General features: G+C 44.1%; 1 protein-coding gene across 3 annotated transcripts; it reads left to right on the top strand.

Annotated features, from left to right (window-relative positions):
* Window positions 1-1,165: 1,165 nt before the first annotated feature.
* Window positions 1,166-20,173, top strand: AKR1A1 (aldo-keto reductase family 1 member A1). 3 transcript variants are annotated; one of them, XM_050306962.1, is made up of 9 exons: window positions 1,166-1,282; window positions 3,428-3,523; window positions 8,865-8,984; window positions 10,575-10,726; window positions 12,543-12,738; window positions 12,925-13,124; window positions 14,158-14,230; window positions 15,173-15,259; window positions 18,267-20,173. In XM_050306962.1, exons 2-9 carry the CDS (start codon window positions 3,434-3,436, stop codon window positions 18,330-18,332), a joined length of 984 nt encoding a protein of 327 aa, XP_050162919.1. In that variant the 5' UTR covers window positions 1,166-1,282; window positions 3,428-3,433; the 3' UTR covers window positions 18,333-20,173. The 3 variants fall into 3 exon arrangements, with proteins under 3 accessions (XP_050162919.1, XP_050162920.1, XP_050162921.1); XM_050306963.1 differs by having other exon boundaries at window positions 1,217-1,269; XM_050306964.1 differs by lacking the exon at window positions 1,166-1,282 and adding an exon at window positions 2,197-2,332.
* Window positions 20,174-20,517: the final 344 nt, after the last annotated feature.

The raw sequence follows: 20,517 nt of genomic DNA on the forward strand, positions 1-20,517 counted from the left end.
AGAAACTCAGCAGTGATTCCTCCTGCTTTATTCTTTCCATTTCTCAAATTTTCTATTTCCTGTTAATGTTGTTGTCTTGTCCTTGTACTTTCCTTCCACTTTCCTGTATTTTGTCAAAACAGGCTGTGCAACAGAAAAATCTGGTCACATGCATGCCCAAGAGATTAACTGACCTTTGTGCCTTTAAACCTCCTGAGCAGTTCAAGTCAGAACAGCCAAGAACGAATCTGCAGCAGAATTGTCTTCCTGGAAATAAATAACAGGCTCTTCAAAGCCCCGCTGGAGATATATATTGCCTTATTTCTGATCTAATCTTTTATCTTTTCAAGTTCATTTCAAGCCTGGAGTAGAAGTCAAAACTGGCTACTTTTTTTTTTCTTTTTTTTTTTCCGAAGTTGTGTTTAAGATTAAGAGTCTGGGTCACAGGACAAAGTCTGCTCCAGTGGAAGGCTTTGACTTAACCAGTAGCAGGGTTGTCCCTGTGCAGAAGAAAGCACTCTGCTGAATGAGCCTGCTCTAATCTAATCTCACTGCAAATCTCTGAGCAAATAAAGAAATGCATTCCTGGGCACCTGTAACAAAAGGTGCCCCAGCTCCTTGGGGAACTGCAGCTTCTTCCCCTTTTGTGCACCTTTTGGCACACAAAAGCTGGAGCAAAAACGAGCCTTGCACTTTCCCTGGATTCCTATTATTTAGGGCCGCAAAGAAAACTAGGGAAATTCTGTCTTCCTACAAGTGCAGACGGTTTCAAGAGGCCGACACAAACAGCAGTCAGGGGGACCTTCACGCAAACGCTCCACTTCGAATTTACGGGGCCGGGGTGCCTTTTGTCGCTTCCCTCCGCATGGCGCGGCCCTTGGCGCTTGGCCGCGAACGGCGGGGGGGTCTGGGCTATCTGAGCCTCCCGAGGGGACCCGGGCGGAGAGGGAACGAAAGCGCGGTGGGCCACGGCCGATGAGCTGCTGCGGGGAGCGGGTCGGTGCGAGACCGGCGCGGGGCCCCGAGCGCCGCCCGGGAGCAGCGCCGCGTTTGGGGGGGCTGCTCTGCCCCGCAGAACCCGCACGGGCGGACTCTCGCTCCTCGGCCCGGCAGCAGAGCGGACTCTCGCCCCTCGGCCAGGCAGCGCCCAGCCCGCAACGCTTCACAGCGAGCCGAGCCCCGGGCGCGCTGCCCGTGCGGAAGCGGAAGGGCCGGGCCGAGCTGAGCTGAGCTGAGCTGAGCCGAGCTGAGCCGAGCTGGGCCGGGTTGTGGCAGCGCTGCGGGCGGGCGGTGAGTGAAAGGGGTGAGTGAAAGGGGTGAGTGCGGGAGCGCTGCGGGGCCGCCTTATCGTCCCCCCCGCATAAGGGGCGGGTGGGCGCGCTTGGCGCCTCCGGGGGGAGCCGAAATACGGAGGGTCTGTCCCTGGTCTGTGCTTCATTCAGCTTGTTCGGTAGCGGCGATTTAGGAATTGCCAGTGTGTTCATATTTGCATAGCTATACATATTAATGTTATGCATATCTTTGCGTGTTTTGCTGCCGGCAGACCCCTCGCTTCTGGTTAAAAATGAGTTGTACCCCTGGGTTGATGCGCAGGTGTGCTTCGCGCTATTCTGATTATTGATGCATCCTCCCAGCCTTTGAATTGCTGTGTTTTAATTCTTTTATGTGAATGTGGCAATAGGTCTGCATTGTTAAGCTAAAAAACGCATCTGTCTTGTACAGAATTAGTTTGCTTTTGTGTTTGTTTTTGTCTCTGCCCTCCTCAGAAGAGGTGTCCAGCTTTTCAATGAACCACATAATGATGGCTAGCAGATACAGTGGCTCTCCTAACTCTCCTATTTTAGAGAAGAATCTGAGTCGAAAGAGTTAATGTATTTCCTTCCAGTGTTTCCATCCTTCCAGAGGTTTTAGTTCTGATCTTGGTGGTGTTAATATACAACAACGTTACATGAAGCAGAGTGGATCTTAGAAAATGTGCTGATGCTAGTTATTGATTAAACGTGTACCTTGTCTTCTGAGCTGAACTCTTACCTTTAAGATGATTGCATAACATGGTTGTGTAAAGCATACGGTTGGTGTCTTATTTGTATTATAGGCCAAAGGGAATCAAAAAGCCCGAAGTTTTTAGTTGTGTTACGTGATGTAAGAAGATGCCTTTATTTAGGCAACTAATTTCTTGTCATTCTGCCTTCTCTGACCCTCTACTCCAAAAAACAGATGTACACCTGCAATTTGGTTCACCAGTGATTGCCTTTAGCACCAGTATCTGGACTTACCTCAGTGCAAATCCAGAGCCATTAGTTTGGTGTCATTGTTGTCTCGAATCAGGAGGTGTTGGCCCATTACAGTCCTGGTAAGAAGGGCACTGGGAGTCTGAAGTATCACCTCAAATGCTGGTTTTGAGAGCTAACCCTATAAAGAAAGAGGAAAGTGTTGATAATCTTTCAGGTGCTGGGAGCCCCAAGTTGTGCAGACCTCCTCACCCTGTCCACAGGAGAGGTTACCCTGTTTTGGTCACTCAAACTACTAGGGATTCTTTTACAAGAAAACAACTCTATTCATCACTTCTGCTGTCAAACACAAAGGGAGCTTGCTCGAGAACTTCCTGCTCTTTTAGATAACAGCCAGGAGGCATAATCTCAGGCACAAAGTTCGAGCTGCCTGCAGACTCCCCTGTTGCAGGTGGCTGCAAAGCTTATCCTGGGTTGTGCACCCCACAGCACAGGCCTGGAGGCCACACAGTGCATGAAGTGCAGCACAGGGCACTACTCTGGTTTAACTCTGGTTAAACCAGACCTACTGGTTGGTTTAACTGGACCTACTCTGGTTTAACTGTTCCGTGGATCACCAGCTCCTTGGTGTGCCGTGGCCTTCAGGGCAGGATCACTCAAGCTCCACTGTTATGATGTCTGTCTGAAAAACAAGTGTGCAGTTTGGTGTCTGCTGTAAATCTGGAAAAAAGCAGGTTGATAAGCTAAGAAAAAAAATGAAAACATAAACTCTCTGTGTGAACACATCCATGGGCTGCTACCTAATTATCTAAGGAAAATGATAATGCAGAGAAGACAGATCTTTTTTTACAAGGTGTGCTGTGTGAGTGCTATGCTTTGAAAACGTCCATTCCTCTTATATAGACAGATATTCAACCAACATTACATGTTTCCACTCTTGATTCTGTTTGTTGTTTTTTTTAAACACATAACTGTAACAAGCCTAGATGCAGCAGAACTTGGGAAGTAACTTCCTCAGCTTCTGCTGAAATCAGCCAGCCAGCTTTGGAGCTCATCTTTTTAACTGTTTGAGCAGAAACATAGATTGTGAGGATGTTGGGACACACTGTAAGCCCTTCCTTTTTGATTAAGAATAACTTTACCGTTGGGAGCAGAAAAGGTAAATTATTGCAACTTACTGAATTACTCCAAAACCACTTATTCTTTTTATTCTCTAGGCAAAAATGTCTGCAGCGTGTGACTTCATTACACTCCACAATGGGCAGAAGATGCCTCTCATAGGACTGGGAACTTGGAAAAGTGACCGTGGCCAAGTAAGCAGAGAACAATCCAATATTGTGCTCACAACACTCTTTGTGGTTCGTGCACCTTTCTATGGAGATCCCAGATCTGAGACCCAGGTCCTTTGCTTGAGTTGTTCTAGCTGTTGAGTCCACTGAAGCCAGTGGAATGTATGTGTGTATTTGCACAGCTCAGGCATTAAGGCAGCAGTAGAAGATCCCTTCGAACTTGTTAACCCTGAGCCCAGGCAGTGGTGCTTTGGGACATGAATCCAGAAAGAGACCAATGAGTAGAGTGGGACAAGGGACAATGCTGTAGCAATAATATGGTGCTGGACTCTTCCACTGGTAAGTCCTCAGGCTGCCAGCTTGACCAGACACCCCTCTGGCTTAGGCTGGTGACTCAGCAGAAAGCATTATTTTGGGAGGCAAGAACTGTAGTTGTTCTTGCAATAAGTCCTGTTCTGGCAGTCAGCCAATGGTGAGCAGGAAAACAAAGAACTTGCTTGGCTCAGCCTGCTTTTAGACTAAGAGGACTCATGTATCATTAGACATTCACTGCTTCTGAATGCACTGCATTGGCAAACACCACACTTGGAAACAATTCCCCGTGTTACTACAAACAGTCTGTGGGAATGTTTGCCTGCCGTGGACTGTGCCTGCTATTGTAATGCCTCTCCCCCTTGTCTGTCTTTTCTTTTCTCTTTCTTTTAGTTAAAAGATAAATTCTTAGGCAAAGAGATTGTACATGCTCCCCGTGAAAGGCCGTGTTCACTGCTTGGTGGAATTCTTAGCTGGTGTTTCAAAGAATCATAGAATCACAGAACGGTTTGGGTTGATAGAGACCATAAAGAGTCTTGGCTTGTCCCCTCACCTCCCTTGTGGAAGGTGTCCCCGTGGACAGGGCCACCTTCCACTAGACCAGGTTGCTCCAAGTCCCATCCAACCTGGCCTTGGAACACTTCCAGGGATGGGGCATCCCCAGCTTCCCTGGATCATGCATTTGCACTGTTGCGTGTCTGCGCAGTAAATGTCGTGTGTCTCGCTGCCGCTCCTGCGTGAGCTTCGTGACTGAGAGGGAAAGTTAAAACCCTTCTCAAGACGTGCTGTTCTCTCGTGCCAACTACAGGAAAAGGTGGGAAACAAGCTATGAAAACTAAGTCTTTTGAGAGCCATTTATTGTGGGGTTTCCTGTCCAAACAACTGTCAGGACAGTGGATCTGTTGGGAATGGAAGCTGAGCTAATGTGGCAACTGAGTTGGGTTGAGAGCTCAGTCAACCTCTTAAACGAGGACAAGGATGAATGTTCAGCTCTGCCACTTAAAACATCAACTGACAGCTTAATTAAGTTTATTAATATGCACAAACTTAATGGATGAATTTCTGTGCACTCAAAGCAGTTAAATGTGCTTTGTCCAAAACAAATGTCTGAGTCTAAATGAACAAAATATGAATACATTGTTTGTTTTGTGCATGAACTGTTCTGGGGAGAGTGCAGCCTTATGAAGGAACCGGAACAGATCCTGTTTGTGCAGAATTTAAACCTAATTCAGGATTTTGCCGTGACAAGCAGTGCTGCCTAGCAGCTGGACCCCACACAGGATCCAGCCATCTTCTCTGGGGCTCCTCAGAAGTCACTGGGAGGCACTAATTTGCAATATTTCCTGTCTTCAAAGACTTACTTGCAGAATGTAGTGCAGGTAAAATCTAGGAAGTGCAGTGAAAGTGGCCAGAGTTGCAGAAGTTGCTGCTATTCCTATGGAATAAATAAATTTCTGCTCATCACTTTTGCAGATTCAGAGGCATAGCAGCAATTTGGTCGATCATCCAAATGATTTACCCTTAAAAGGACATGATATAGTTCAGGCATAACAATAGCTATTATGAATTAAAGACTGAGGGCCAAAACCCAGTGGAGCAGAAGAATTATCACTGATTATATTTAATCTAGCTGTTTCCCAAGTAGAGGCTATGTGTCAAAAGCTCCTTTGTGCAAGGGCTGCATTAGAAGCAAGCATGGAAATGGATGGCTTTTAAATTATTTCAGGCAAATATTTTGCAGGCTGTAGTTATTTTCCTTGGCAAGCTTGAGTAATTTCTTTATTATTGCTGTTCCTGACTGTAAGCAAGCCCTGACCTGTAGCCAGATCTTAGCAGTCCAGCCCAATGACCCAAAGGTGTAATTGCAGCCCTAGTTTCCTAGATATTAAGAATGGGGGCAAATTATTGAATCTAAATCCATGTTGGAGGACTATAGGGTTTTATAAGGATTTAGACCCTATAAAATAATAGGGTGTTCTGTGTTTTATGTAATCAAATGCTAGAAGAGAAATTTGTTCTCCATGTTTCCATAGGAACACGATAGAGGCCTGTTTAGTAGAAGGGAGCACAGCACAAAAGTTCTGTGAGCTGACAGTGAATGAGTTCAAAGAGAAATCCGTTCAGACAAGAGCATCAAGAATATCAGTAGCGTGGCTTTTTGATATTGCAGCTGGATTAGCTGTAATCCTTTAATGCTTTGTTCTCTTCTCTCAAGCGAGCCGTGCTTTGAAGCTGCAGGATCGCTCCCCACCTGATGAGCAGTCTAAGCTGCAGTGGCAGAGGGCTGGCTCTGTGGGGGAGAGAGACACAGGGCTGTGGGGAAGTTGTATTTCCATGTGAAGCTTCAGGAAAGCTGAAGAGGAAACAACATTCCTCAGAAAACCAGTCAGACTGGGTGTCTCGTGACAGGATTGCAGCTACGGAGGAGACTGTTTCGTTCTTGAAGTTCATTAGGCAATGTGGAGAATCCTGGTCACAGGCGCAAAAAAAATTCACTGCTGCTGGGATGGGTTAAGGGAGGGGCTTAAATTTAATATTTGAAGGATAAGAGGCAACCTCCTTTTATTTTTGGTCAACACCAACTTTTAAGTCAGCTTTACTTATGTGGTGGTGTGAGTTCCTTTTCGGCAAATTTTAGTGCAATATAGGAACTGCAATATAGGAACACATGTTCTGGTCATGCTGCATCTGAATATCACGTGGGCTGCAATACTGTGTCTGTTTTGGGGTAAACCATTTGAAGAAAGGCATGAGTAAGCAGGCTAAACTAAAGAATATGTGGAAAGATTGAAGGATCCCTTGGCTACTGTTACTTCACACCACCAAATACCCAGAGGCATATGAATCTCCACCTGCTTCTGTTGTGGTTTTTTATTTCCTCTCTTCTCTTCCACAAAATGTGTGTATCTGTCTGCACGTAATCTCAAAAATACAAAACTTCTTTTAAAAAAAGTACTTTTCCTAAACTTACATCTATTGTTAGTTTTTCCCTCCAAAAAATGCCTTTTCTTTTTCATATTTTCTCTTGATTTTATGTTCAACAGGAACTTTCAGTTCACATTGGAATGTCTTAGTAGGCTGAGAGTAGTTTACACAAATACAGATTTTTTTTTTCCCCAATCCAAACCTTATTTAAATGAACAGTTTCAGTTCTTCAGTGCTAGAAATTTACCAAAACTTTTTTATCAAATTGATAAAGAAGTGCAGCCTCCTGTTGGAATGCTTTGCAGAGACATGTTTGGAGTGCCTTATCTCTGGTCTTCTCTGAGCGGTGCCTCCTTGCATTTTATGGCAAATTTTGCACCTGTTTGGATTTTTGAAAAGTATTAATCTCATATAGGAAATAAGGGATTAGTGCAGACATAGAAAACTGCTATTTTCCCTTTCCTGTCCCTCTCCACAACTCTCACCTCTTTGGGGGGGGGGTAGATATTGATTCTTAAAAGCCTTTATTGAGTCTCAAGTGATTTCAGAGTTACTCTGCCCTTGACTTTGTAGTGACCTTTTGAGGAATGCCTTTGTCAGGGGAAAGGAGCACTGGCGCTGCCATCCTGCTGGAGAAGGGAAGGGTTCACTTCACTGCTGTGATAGAAGTGCTTTGTCATTCTGGCTAAGGGAAACTGAGCTACATTCCAGTTCTCCTCTCAAAATGCCAAAGAATGCAGTCAGAATATCCTGTGTCTGCCTTTACTGCAGTTCTTTGAAAAGAAAACCAAATGCAATCCAGCAGTAGGAGAGAGATGTTTTCACATTTGATTTCCCCTTGCCTTTCTGTAGCGTCCCAAAGCAGGACTGTACATGCCTTTACTCAGTATTACTAATTTTGTCAGCTTTAAAATTGAAAATGCTGGTACTTTGGTTAAGTTGAAAGAAATCAATCTCCCTCTAGCCTTTGTGGACACATTTTTTAATCTCTTGACAAGAGAGATGTGATCTCTGTAAACACATGAGGGTCCTAGTGGATCAAGCATTGTACACAGAGTAATTTACGGTCTGCTGCAGTTTTGAGAGACGAGTTGGTGAGGAGCAATGAACAGAAATCCCAGTGCAGGTAGGATGTACTCTTTCTGGAGTACTTCAGGTGGACAGATGTCAAAGAGAACATGTGCTTGCTATCCACGTGAACTTAAATGAAACAGATTTTACTAAATGCCCATGAGCCTAACAGGAGATGATGACTACACTGGCATCTGTAGTAATTCTTGGTTCTTGCACAATCAGATATTTGAAAAATCCTTATTCAGAAGCTCCTTCTGACTCCTCACAAAGATGCCATTCTGTGGTTCCCAGACTTGCTCCATATCCGAGGCCCACATGTGAAGATGTTTTGTGCTTCTGCTTCATTAGAGCTTCCAAAAGCAGACACAAATTTGAAATATTGGTTCCCAACCGCTCTGGCTTTTGTGTAACGATACGCAGCAAAGGGCGCGTTGCTGTTGGCAACACCTTCAGTGTGAGCAAAATGCAAAGTTGGGAGCACCATCAGGAGTGTCCCAGCAGTATAATAACTTGCATTGTTGTGCAGTCAGTAAAGAATGGGACACAAAAGAAAAGGTGCCATAAAATAGCATTGTCTTAGTAATTAAGTGTGAGTGGTTGAACCAGACCCAAACTCTGGCGATTCTGGAGTTAGAAACCAGGCTCTGCCTTTACTGGGCGAGAGGAGATATAATTCAGGTTTAACTGACATTGATGCATCAGTCAGGTGGGAAAGTTTGTCTTCTGGAGTAATGATTTATTTGAAAACTGCTTCTTAAAGCTCATTTTATATCTAAGAAAAGTGTGACAGCTATGGTGAAGAGTAGGGATTTGTTCTGTCCTGGTGCATTCTTGTATGAATGGTCCTGTGTGCACAGCCCGTTTGCCTGTTACTCTTGGAGTGTCTGCCAGCAGTGGAGGGCCCTGCACCCCACGGTTTGAGTCTCATGACTTCTGCAGGTCTGTGGGATTTCTTTGGGAGCGTTTCTCACTAAACCTGTAACATTTTTTAGCTTTTGCCCACTGCAGTGTCCCTTTCCAGTGACGGCACTGCACAGTGTGTGTCTGGTTGCAGGTGAAGGACGCGGTGAAGTGCGCCCTGAGCGTGGGCTATCGCCACATCGACTGCGCCGCCGCCTACAGCAACGAGGCGGAGATCGGGGAGGCCTTCCAGGAATGCGTCGGGCCCAGCAAGGTAAAAACACCGGAATTGCCATGCTGGCTGTGTGCTCTACCAAAATTTACAGCCAGGGACCTGAAAGCAGACTGGTGAAGCTGACATTGTGGCTGCTCCTCCTGGTCTACCCCAGCTGTTTGTTTCTCTCTTCCTAAAAACCCTGCTGGCTGTCCTGGGGAGAAGAGATCATCGGGAATATTTGGAGGGAAGCTTTAGAAAATGCCTTTTTTAATTTGCATGCCTGCCCCTTTCCCCCTCATGAAGTGTCCCAGTTTGGATGTTCAAAGACAGTGGGTTCCCAGAACCAGCAGTTGTAACGTAAAATACTTGCCATGATTTATGTGGAAAGTTACTCTGATTTTCCAGTCTGGCATGCAATTTAAGGTAGCCTCAGCAGATTTGGTGACTGTAGGTTTTGTGGTTATAGGTAAAAAAAAAAGAAGTGAGTAAATACATGGTGATTTTTTTTTTTTAATAGTGATTGCATGTGAAGTTTTAACAACTGTGACTCCAGGGCCTGCACCTGAGAGTCCAAGGCCAAGGTATAACGTAATGTAACAGGCATTCCTACAGATGGTGGAATCTTAAATTTATCCCCTTGCTCTTGTTGGCCCAAGGGGCCAGAAGGATTACCTGCACAGCCTCAGAGCCCATGGAAAGAAAGTTTTCTTGTTCCCTGTTTTCCTGCTGCTCTTGCCCTGGCTTTAGGGCAATCTCTTTGTTATGTGATTTGCTTGAGAGAGGCTGTTTTCAGCCTGCCCCAGGGATTCCTCCCTGCTAGATGTGGTAACTCACAAAGGGAAGCATAGGGCTTTTGTTCAGTTCATATTAGCCAGCCAACTTAAGTCTACAATTTAAATGAAAATTATTTTTCAAAAGAAGTTTTAAAAATATTTGTTCTTGAACACGACATCCTTGTGTGAAACGCAGAAATAACTGAAGGGCTGGAGGAGAAAAACTAATTAATCATTCCAGCTTCTTCAAAATACTGACTTGAGTAAAATTTTGAATATTTGTTTTATTTATGGGTCTTACCCTTCCAAGACAGGGTACAGGGCTCTCAGTTCTTAGTGTGTTCCTTCCACAGCCTGGAAACTCAAATGCAAAGGTTTGGGGAAAGTTCTGTTTATTTTCCCATGCAGTTTCCACAAGAAACATTCTTAGTTTATAGCATGTGATGAGTAAAGTCAGTTGGCTGGTTGTGCCTCGAATATGTGAACTGTTAAATAGAAATGTCAGAATTTACATATGAATAAACTGAATAATCATCCTTTTGACCACATTACACTTAGTAGTGGCTTTAACCCTTGAATTGGAAAGTTGGGAAGAGTGTGTGTGTGGAAAGGATTGTTTTGTTTATCAGAACTTCTAATATAGGGCTCAAGTATTTGATATACTTAAGGACTTGCCAGTGTGTGTGTTTCTCTGGCTCTTCTCCATCCAGTATATTTTTGAAAGGTTTAATTAGTAGGTTCCATGTGTTAACCTTTTTTTTTTTTTAAACAAAAACTTCAGTTGTTCTCTTTGTTTTAAAACTAGCTGGGAAATTGTTGCAATTCTCTTTCTGAACTTGTTCCAGTGGATTATGCTCTCCTTCCTTTCTTACAGCTCATTAAAAGGGAGGACCTGTTTGTAACATCAAAGCTCTGGAATACCAAGCACCACCCAGAGGATGTAGAGCCAGCATTGAGGAAGACACTTGGAGATATGAAGCTGGATTACCTGGACCTGTACCTCATGCACTGGCCTCATGCCTTTGAGTAAGTACCAAGTGGAAAGGGCACAGAAAGCAGAAAGCCCAGTTTTATCATGTTATATCCTGAGAACCTTCTTTTCTGAGCTGTGAATTTCTTCCTGTGTGTACCGTCTGCAAGATGTTTTTTGGTGGGTGGTCCTGTGGACTGCCAGGTAGACACTCTTTTCTACACATAACTTGCTCATATTTCATCCATTCATTCACAGAAACAATTGTTCAGATTTCATTCTTTGAATTCCAGTTGGGTGGGAATTTGTTTACTGTTAGATTTGTAGCATGTCTGTAAATATACAGTAGAGGAGACAAAACTTATGGCTTTGTGTAGTAATGTAAATTATTATTATTATTAAATAGAAAAAGGATAATTGCTCTCATTTTTTAGCAATGGTGAGGCTGGAAAATGAGTATTAAGTCTTCATTTAAATTCTTAAGGCAACTACATAAATTTTTAGTCATGAGAACAATTAGGTAATGAAATTAGGATGACTGAACTGGTGACAGTTTGGCATGGGTGCCAAGATTAGGTAACTGGGAAAAGTCATAAAGCTTTATGGGACAAATTTCTATACTGAAGCTTGCCATCCTATACTACCTGTGAGGTAAAGTCTTTGAGTTTCAAATATATTAGAAGTTTAAAATAGTCTGGTGTCCTCATTTAGGCATTGGGGAAGTGTGGTAACCTTGAGGAAATACTGAAACTGCCCTGTGCCTTAGTTGTACTGATCTGTAAAGGGAAAATTAAGTGTTTTGTAGAGAAGAAAACACTTTTCACTAGGAGTTATTAAATGTACTGGAGTGGCCAAGCCCATGCAGTATTGTGGTATTTGTATGAGGAGGAAGTGAAATGACTTTTATGACACTAATTTCAGTAATTCTATGATTTGAGGCAATCAGAGATGACAAAGTTCTCCAGCTAAGTGCTAAATGCACTTACCCTACGACCCCATGAGAAGCAGAATTCCATACTCTATTTCCTTGTAGATGTGGGAACAGTTGTCCCCCCACCCAATTAGTCAGCAAAAAAAAAGGCAAGGGGAATAAATCTCCTGACCAGATGTTTGCATGGAGTCTTCACTCAACAGGGAGGGCCCTGTCAATTTAGGGGGACTCAGTTCTGCAAATTTGAGACTTTTTTTTTCTCCTTCTAGTCATAGGAACTGAATTTTACAAAGTGAAACACTACCAGTAAATTGAAAGATGCTCAAAGTATAAATATATTCCTCAGCATAACAGAATGAGGAAGTGCTTTTGGTCTGGAGGAAGAGCTGTTAAAAATTCCCCCTGTTGTGAAACAGGTTTGCTTTTCATTTGCCTGGAAAAAAAAGACCCATTAAATATTGCTTTGGTAATGACACATAACACAAATAACGATGTGTGTTTAGATATCACTGGTATTGAAATTTGCTTGATGTTACGCAACTCCTGACACAACTGACACTCTAATAAAGCACTTTCATTTTTCTTCTTGTTGGAAACACTTCACTCTCCAGTTTTCCATTATTTCTGCCTAACTGTTTTAATGTCTGCTTACCTATAATGCCTATTGTCCTGGGAAGCTGAGCAAAGGACTTCCAGATGGAAATCACAGTTCCTCGAGGTTTTGAAAATGACTTGATGTAGGAAGACTGTCTGTGTAATAACTGCTTAGGGCTTTAGTCACATAATGGAACTGAACAGATAAATTCACTCAGTTTGTGCTCTGCCCTCCACACCGTGTATAAGTTTTTAAGAATACTCTGAGGAAGGTTTCTTTTAGTCAAGGACTCACATATTGTAAATAAGGTGGTAGATGTACTTACACTTCCCCTCTGATGCTGCAGGCGAGGGGACAATCTCTTCCCTAAGAATCCTGATAACACCATGCGTTATGATTACACTGATTACAAGGATACCTGGAAGGCCATGGAGAAACTGGTGGAAAAAGGTCTTGTGAAAGCCATCGGGCTGTCCAACTTCAACAGTCGTCAGATCGATGATGTGCTAAGTGTGGCCACTGTCAAACCAGCTGTGCTCCAGGTGAGATGAAGGAAGAAGACAAATACCTTTCCTGTTTGTCCATAAGAGTGAACATAACTTAACTTAAATCTTACAAGGTTTTACAAAATCTGGAATGAGCTCCTGTGATATATTTGGTTCTGCTGTGCTCGACTTCCCATTTGTTTAGTTTTGTGTTGGTATCTGTTCTGTGGGTCATTTTAACAGGTGGAATGCCATCCTTACCTAGCTCAGAACGAGCTGATTGCTCACTGCCAGAAACGAGGACTGGTTGTCACTGCCTACAGTCCCCTTGGTTCTCCGGACCGGATGTGGAAACACCCCGATGAGCCCGTGCTCCTGGAAGAACCTGGCATCAAAAAAATCGCAGAAAAATACAGCAAGTCACCTGCCCAGATCATCCTCAGGTACAGAACTGCTGTGAGAGAGGTGCTGTCTGGGAGGGACCCAGCCTTAAATAAAGCAAAACACACAAGGCAGAAGGAATCCACTTCAAAGTGTGTGTTCTTCCCCATGGGGGTGGGTTAAAATCACAGGGAGTGCCGAAAGCAAACCCCATTTGGTGCTTGTCTTAGAGAGCTGGTAGAGTTGGTCCTGCCTCAGGGCAGGTGGATGGACTAGATCAGAGGGGTCCTTTTAGGGCCTGGATCCATGTCTAGGACAGTTCACTACCTTTTCTTCTGGGAAATAGCAGTAGGGCACTTAAGGCAGCAGTGTACTCCTCGTGAGTGCTGCCCACTGAGTTTGTGTGTGGCCAGTTCCTTGAACACTGTAGGACTTGCTGCTGCATTCAGGTGGGTTCCCAAGAAGGGGGAGTGAGCAGAAGACCTTGCTCCTTTGCACTGAAGAACTCTTTGCTGCTTTGTTTTTATATAGCAAAAGCCATCTACTGGGTACTGGGAAACAATGGGATTGAGCGATGTCCAGAATGTGATCAGCACCTTGTGAAGTAAAATTGGATTTCTGCCCTCGTTTTTTGACTGGCTTTATATCTATTGATATCACTACCACAGTCTTGGGCAGTAGCAAGTTTTCCTGCCAACTGAACACGTTCAAGATTTTGTGCTCAAGCCATTGCACAGGCACTTAAGGATTTGTGTTTTCATCTGTTTTCTCAGTGGTTGTCGTGTTAGAACTTGTGTAGAATGCCTAAGAACATTTGTCTGACTGTTCCTTGCATTTTTAGCTTAAAACACTTGAAACTTGCTCGCATGCTCCAAGGCATGAACATCTTCCCCTCATTAATTAGTCCAGTGACTGCTGTCTTACTTGAGCTTGGGCACACCAGGTCCTAATACCATGCAGTGAGTGCCCTGTCACTCCTCCTCTGGGGATTTTGATTTCACATACAAACAGATCATTACTCAAGCTAAAATAAATACTTACAGTTCTTGGGCTGCACACACAGACAAAATCTCTCTCCTCTCCTCCTCTTAACAGATGGCAAGTGCAGCGTAAAGTGGTTGCCATTCCCAAGAGCGTCACTCCTGCTCGCATTCAGCAGAATCTCCAGGTAAGCTGAAATGGAAGAAAGGAATTTTCATCAGTTCCCTTTCACGTGAGTAAAACACTGCCCTAAGACTTGCAGAGCAACAAACTGAGACCCTTGGCTCATGCTTGTTCATCAACACACTTACAAGGGAGGGTAAAGATCTTTTGTTGAAAACAAATGATGTGTTTTAAGCAGCTCAGTGTGTGCAGATGTGCACATGCACAGTCTTGTTATCAGAAGGTAAAGAATGTATTTTTTACAAGTCTGCATGAAAAAATCTTTACTTAAATTCTTTTGAGAGGCAAATTTATTGAACAAGGGCGTCTTCTAATGACGTTCAGTGGTTCTTATTTATGAGTAATAGTTTCTCTGTCCTGAAAGTGAGGGCTGGTGACGATTTCTGCAGCAAACTGCCATCCTAGTGATGCTGAAGGAATAAGTATGGCTCAGTTCTGCTCTGAAGTAGAGGCAGTTCACTTTAAAAATTATTTGAAAACTCTGACTTTAAATAATCTTGAGGGATGTCTCTGAATCACTGCTTGGGATCTTTTTTCAGCCCTTAATCATTAAGATTGGCTGGTTACATGGCTTGTTTCTAAGTTAGGAGCAGTTTCTGTAGATGCTACTCCCATTAAACCAAATTCTGCCATGTAGTGTGCTGCTAGAAATCTCAAGAAATTCCTGTAAATTCTGTTACTTGAGGTTTAGACCTACATGGGAACAGAATACTGATTGAATAGGCAGCACTTTACTTGGAGGAACAGTCCTTTAATCTTTGTGGAAGAGCACTGTGCAGTAACAGTGTAGGCTTAGAGTTGGCAGGTGTGTGAACACCTCAGACTTTAAGCCTTTATTTGGTGTTTGTTATACAGTGAGTTTAATTGCAAATTCATATTTATAAGCAGAAGACAAACTGATGGCAACTTATGGTTATTTATTAAAGCCTCTTGCTTTTGTTCTCAGGTGTTTGATTTCAGCCTCACAGACCAGGAGATGAGCCACATTGCAAGCCTGAATAAAAACTGGCGTTACATCGTGCCAATGATTACGGTAAATTTTTCACATTTCTCGTAGTTTTTGTTGTGTGCATGTGGCCAAAACTTGAGATTTTACAGATTTCTTTCTTTGCCCCCCCCATGAGAGCTACTTACTCGTAAGAACACTGCATCTTAGGTTGTCTAAAGGAAAGAATTTTTCAAAGTCTGGGGGCAGAAAAGGACACTGGTGGCCCTCTCCTGAGCTCCCATTACTGACCCATCCATGGATCTTTAAGTCAGAGTCCCATCTCATCAAACTCCTGCTGATTTGCTCTCCACAAGTCCAGGCAGGCTGAGATCCATGTCATTCCTCCAGAAGTGCTCCTTGTTCAGGCTGTCACTGTCTACTTTATACCACAAACCTCCAGGATCAGTGAGGACTCAGGGTACTGTTAGTTCTCCACATCCATTGTGGAAGCCACATCAGGGAATTTGTCCCCTCCCCTCCACTGCAAGTTCCCACTTGCAGAATCTGTTGTAATGGCTTTCCTCCAATATGAGGAGTTTGGGCTTAGGATGTTATATTTCTCTTCCCAAATCTATTAGCTGCAGCATCTTTCAGCATCAGCAGTTTACTGTCACACAAAACCTTATCTCACAATAGTGTCGAAGTCCTCTTAGTCTTTCTTTTATTATATTAAACGACCTTGTTCTTTTTCCCTCACTGCACCAAAAAAAAATAGTCAGTGCCTTCTTGTCTCCTGTCTTTAGTGTTTCTCCTTTCTTATTGTCCTGCTTCTGACTACACAACAGAGGTGCATCACTGGCCAACATGTGGCAGGTGTAATGAACTGCTGTAGCTGTGCTAAAATGAGCCTGAACTGATTTCTCCCTTCTCTATCCTACACTGCATAGATACAGGAAATCTCTCAGCAGATTTGGAAGCTGTCAGGCATACCCCTGCCTCTTCAGCAGTTTGCCTCCTCCTTGTAGATTATTCTTTAGGAATTCCTCGGGGAAAGCTTTTCTCCAGGATTTATCATTGTGGTTTTTTAGAATACTTGAGAGCACATCGGTGACTGAGTTAGAAAAGAGAAGTTGTGAATGTGTGAACGACTCTCTCATATCGAGGTTAAGATACTTGTTACAACTTCCAACTGTTTGTCACGCTTTGAGCCTCAAGGCCACACTTTTAACTGCGTGTGTGCATAAATATAACCCCCCACATCCCTGCAGCCAGGACTCTCTCTGTGCTTATGGGTCAGCTTAGCTGCTGCCCTGTGTGGATGTGGCAGTGAGGAGCACACCTGCTGCTGACAGGGTGTTTCTTTTCCAAGTGTTTTCATACTTAGGCCGCAAACAAAGTTGTTTCTGTTAACGAAACTGCAAAATGCGTTAGAACGCAGCCCGGCTCGGGTGAGCTGTTGTTGCCTGGGAGACCTGATGGGATCACAGGGATTCACAAAGGAGAGATGAAATGCAGTTCAAAGTGGCAGCCCATCCAGCTGGAGAGAGGGTGGATGTGATGCAGCTGGGCTTCAAAGGTACTGCCACAGTGTCAGATGACAAGACAGGAAGAAGCAAGATGAGGGGAATTAAATCACGGCTCTGCAGCTGTAAGATCTCTACCGGAACCTTTCGTCTCCTGCCCATCCCTCCTGGGCTTATTGGAAAGATTTTTTTGTCAACTGTGAATTAAAATTCCTGTCTAACCTTTCATGCCTATCCTCCCCCATGAATCTGACTTAACAGATTCAGGCCTGGATTTCAAAGTGTGATATGGCAGTGACAGCAGAGCTCCTGTTGTATCTGACAGTTCCTCCTTGCTTTACTTCACTGATCTATAACGACAAGTTGTTCTAGTTGTGCCTCTCTTTTCCTTGCTGTGTTAAAGCCTGAGGAGAGGCTGTTACATTGAATGTAGGCAATTTAAGTTGCTTTATACTTCTAACTGTTCATTACCTAGTTAGAGGTTGGAAATGACCTTTCACCTGCCTGAAATCCAAACTTTTGGAAACGCATAATTGGCCAAGGAATGTACTGAAGTGAAACTTAAATGACTGCCAAGCCAGGAGAGGAGTGATGGTCGTGTAACACATCATGACCTATTTTTGATACTAAACTACCATTCACCTGCAGCGTGTTCACCGCTGATTTTATCCCCCCTCCTTCCCTCAGATTCCTGGAGCAGACTGGAGTCAGTGATGTGAAACATTGCTTCTGGCAGCTGCTGTCTCGGCACGCTGTGCAGAAATATGCAGGGGGAAGAAGCTGGGAGGGGGGGGAAAGGAGGAATCTGAATTCTAGGAACACGAGAAAGCTGTTGGCTCTCAAGAGAACGCGAGGAAACCCGAAGCTACTGTGACACTTCTGTCCACAGTTTCGAGGGCTGCCTTCCCTTGACAGCTTCATTTCGGCTTTATTTTGTTTTAATCAGAGCATTAGTCAGATGTTAAGCTGTGACACCCTCGTTCTGAGCTCTGCAGTGCCCCCAGGCGACTCGTTTAATTTAAACAGTTCCATAGCAGGAGTTCCAGTTGCTGCTCTGAAATGCAGGTTTTATACTGAAAGCTAATGGAGGCATTCTGTGGAAATGTTCTTAAGCAAAAAAGTGCTAGGAAGGAGTGCAGTGACACTATTAATGCCTCAGGATGTGGCCCTGAGCAAGTCATCCAGTGTGTTTCCATCTTATCCATCTCTCAAAACTGGCAGCCCAGCAACTCTGTGGTGGAAACCAGGGTTCCAACTCCAGGGAAGTGTTTTGGAAGCGTGCATGTTACAACACTTAACTCAGGAACAGCTACAAGGCAAAAAAGGCTTTTAACTATTCCTAATCTAGTTCTTCAGGTCTCTGCAGCTTGAGAGGCTCTTGCTCTAGGCTACAGAAATCTGTCTTTTCTGTTAAGAAATGCTAAGAGGACTTGAGAGAAGAGGGAACAGCCCTTGTTTAAGCTGAAAAGTACAGTCCCAGATGTTTGGCATACAAAGGTTTGGAAATCTAAACCACGGAGAACTTGAAACTGAGAGTAAAGAAGGGATTTTCATCTTGCTGACTGGAGTTTGTCTTGTTTACTTCACAGGTGGATGGAAAGCTTGTAGCCAGAGATGCTGGACACCCCCATTACCCCTTCAATGACCCCTATTAACTACGGGAAAATAAGGTGTTAAATTAACATGCTCCTCTTAGTGCCCTTCCACAGAACGATTGTTGCCACAATTTGTCAAAAACGCTGTCCAAATTTACAGCTTCCTCCCTGAGTAGGTTTACCTACAATGTACAACTTCTAATCGACCTCCTTTTCTGGAGATGCTGTAGCTTCCATGTCCGAGTTTGTGGATTTATTACAAGGACTGCAAGCTCGCTGCTGGAAGCATCAAATCTTTTGGAGATTAGGTAGAGTGGTGAAGTCTAAATCAAGTTCCAAACATGTCATTATCAAGCTAGGGCAATACTTGGGGTTTACTGCCTGTGAAACAGTTTCGAAAACTTTATATATAGTTATCACCATGAGAGGGAAAAATTTAAAAAAAAAAAAAAAAAAGTGAAGACACGAAAGTATTTTAAGACTAAAAAACTGCTCAGCCAGCACCTTTGATGTGTTTAGTAATATTTTTTACACAGGGAAGAAAGTGAAATGTGCTGCAGTTGCACTGTGTCCATACCCTTTCATTATAACCCAAGTCACCAGCCATGCCCAGCACTTCTATCCACTTTACTGTACTTGTGGGACTTGGGATTTTCTATTTTCTCTTTCTTTTAATTTGCCTGTAGATTTGAAGAGAACAAAAGCAGGCCCTGGAGCAGGCCTTCAGGGCCATGCTCTCTCGCTTGTCACAGTGCTGGGTTTCAGCTCCGACAACAGCTCTGATCCTCCTATCGCAAAAGCCACAAGAACTTTTCAGGAAGTCCTGTAGAAAAACATCCTGCCTTTCCCGTGAAGTTGTCCAGTGTTTCTTTACCAGGGGTGTCCACTCTGAGTTCTGGGAGGTCACAAAATCAGTCCCTGACTGATACAGTAAGAGCAAAGACCTGTCAGAGAGCTCCTTCCATTTTGATGTAGCATTTTTGGGTGCTGCCTGGGTTGATGCTCGGGAGAGCTGCTCCTGTCTCCTGCTCTACCCCTGACCTGCTGGGAACATGGGCAAGGCACTGGCCTTTCTGTGCCTCTGTTTTCTCACTTCCACGTCCCTGTGTTCCCCCCTGGCAGGGATTAATTTACTGAGTGCTGATGCACAGGGCTGGAACTCCAACTCTAACCACAGTTTTATTCTGTTTCAGTCTCTTAATGAATCACCATCTGAGATAAAGGGCATGAGGTGTCAGGACCTACCCCTGCTCTGATGGTGGTACCTTCTGTGGCCTTAGCAACATTAACCCTTTATTTTGGTGTTCTCCAGCTGTAAAATAGGATTAATTTTTTCCCATAGCAGTAGCAAACAGTTAGAAGAATAATCTTCTCTATTTGAATAGTTCAAAACATAAAGAATTAGATACTTTTGATGATTTTGATAACCTCATTTACAGTAGGCCTATAGTAAAGCTACATATTCATCCTGACTGTAATGCCTCCTCAAGTATTTCCTGCCCGGGGCCTCCCAGCGTGCAGCTGAACTGGAACAAACCTGTTTATCACTCTTTGTATGTAAAATTTAAGGAACTCCTGTTTCTTGGTAAAATGTTTTCTAATTCCTGTTGAATTTACCTCAGTGGAAAAAGCCAATGCAGCTCAGTCAGGTATCTTTACGAGACTGGACATTTACTCCTAAGGAAAATGAAAATCCTGTTGTGTGGTTTTTTTTTTAATTGTTCTAATCAAACACGGGTGAGTTTGAATACGGTTCTTGCTGCAGTCATTGGGGAAGCAGTCGTGTTTGAAGGCACACTGTGCACCGCTCACAGCAGTCATCCTGCCAAGGACGGTGGCTTTCCTTGCTTGTGTTCCCCTTGCACGTTTGCTTGTCTTAAATAAATTCTGTACTCATTGTACGACTTTGCGACTTTTTTCCCCCCTCCCTCTCTTATGTCAGGGCCCCAATTAACTTTGCACGGTTATTTCTCCAACCAGGGGTAAGTGGGCTGGGAAGAGTTCTCAAGAGAAGCAGACTGACTCTTTACCTCCGTGGAGCCCACGCTTCCCGGCTCTGTTGGGTGCAGTGACATAGCGGGGTTGGAGGCGCTGAACTTTTATCTTGTTAGTAACAACAACAGCGAGGCAGCGGAGCCGGCGGCTCTGCGCCCTGAGGGGCCGCGGCCATGTCGGCCCTGCCCGCTCGGGGCCGTGTGCTGCGGCAGGGCAGGGCAGAGCCGGAGCGCACGGCCTGCCCGCCTCG

This window comes from Myiozetetes cayanensis, unplaced genomic scaffold (assembly GCF_022539395.1).
Source record: "Myiozetetes cayanensis isolate MyiCay16 unplaced genomic scaffold, myiCay2020 scf12, whole genome shotgun sequence".
NCBI classification, from domain to species: Eukaryota; Metazoa; Chordata; class Aves; order Passeriformes; family Tyrannidae; genus Myiozetetes; species Myiozetetes cayanensis.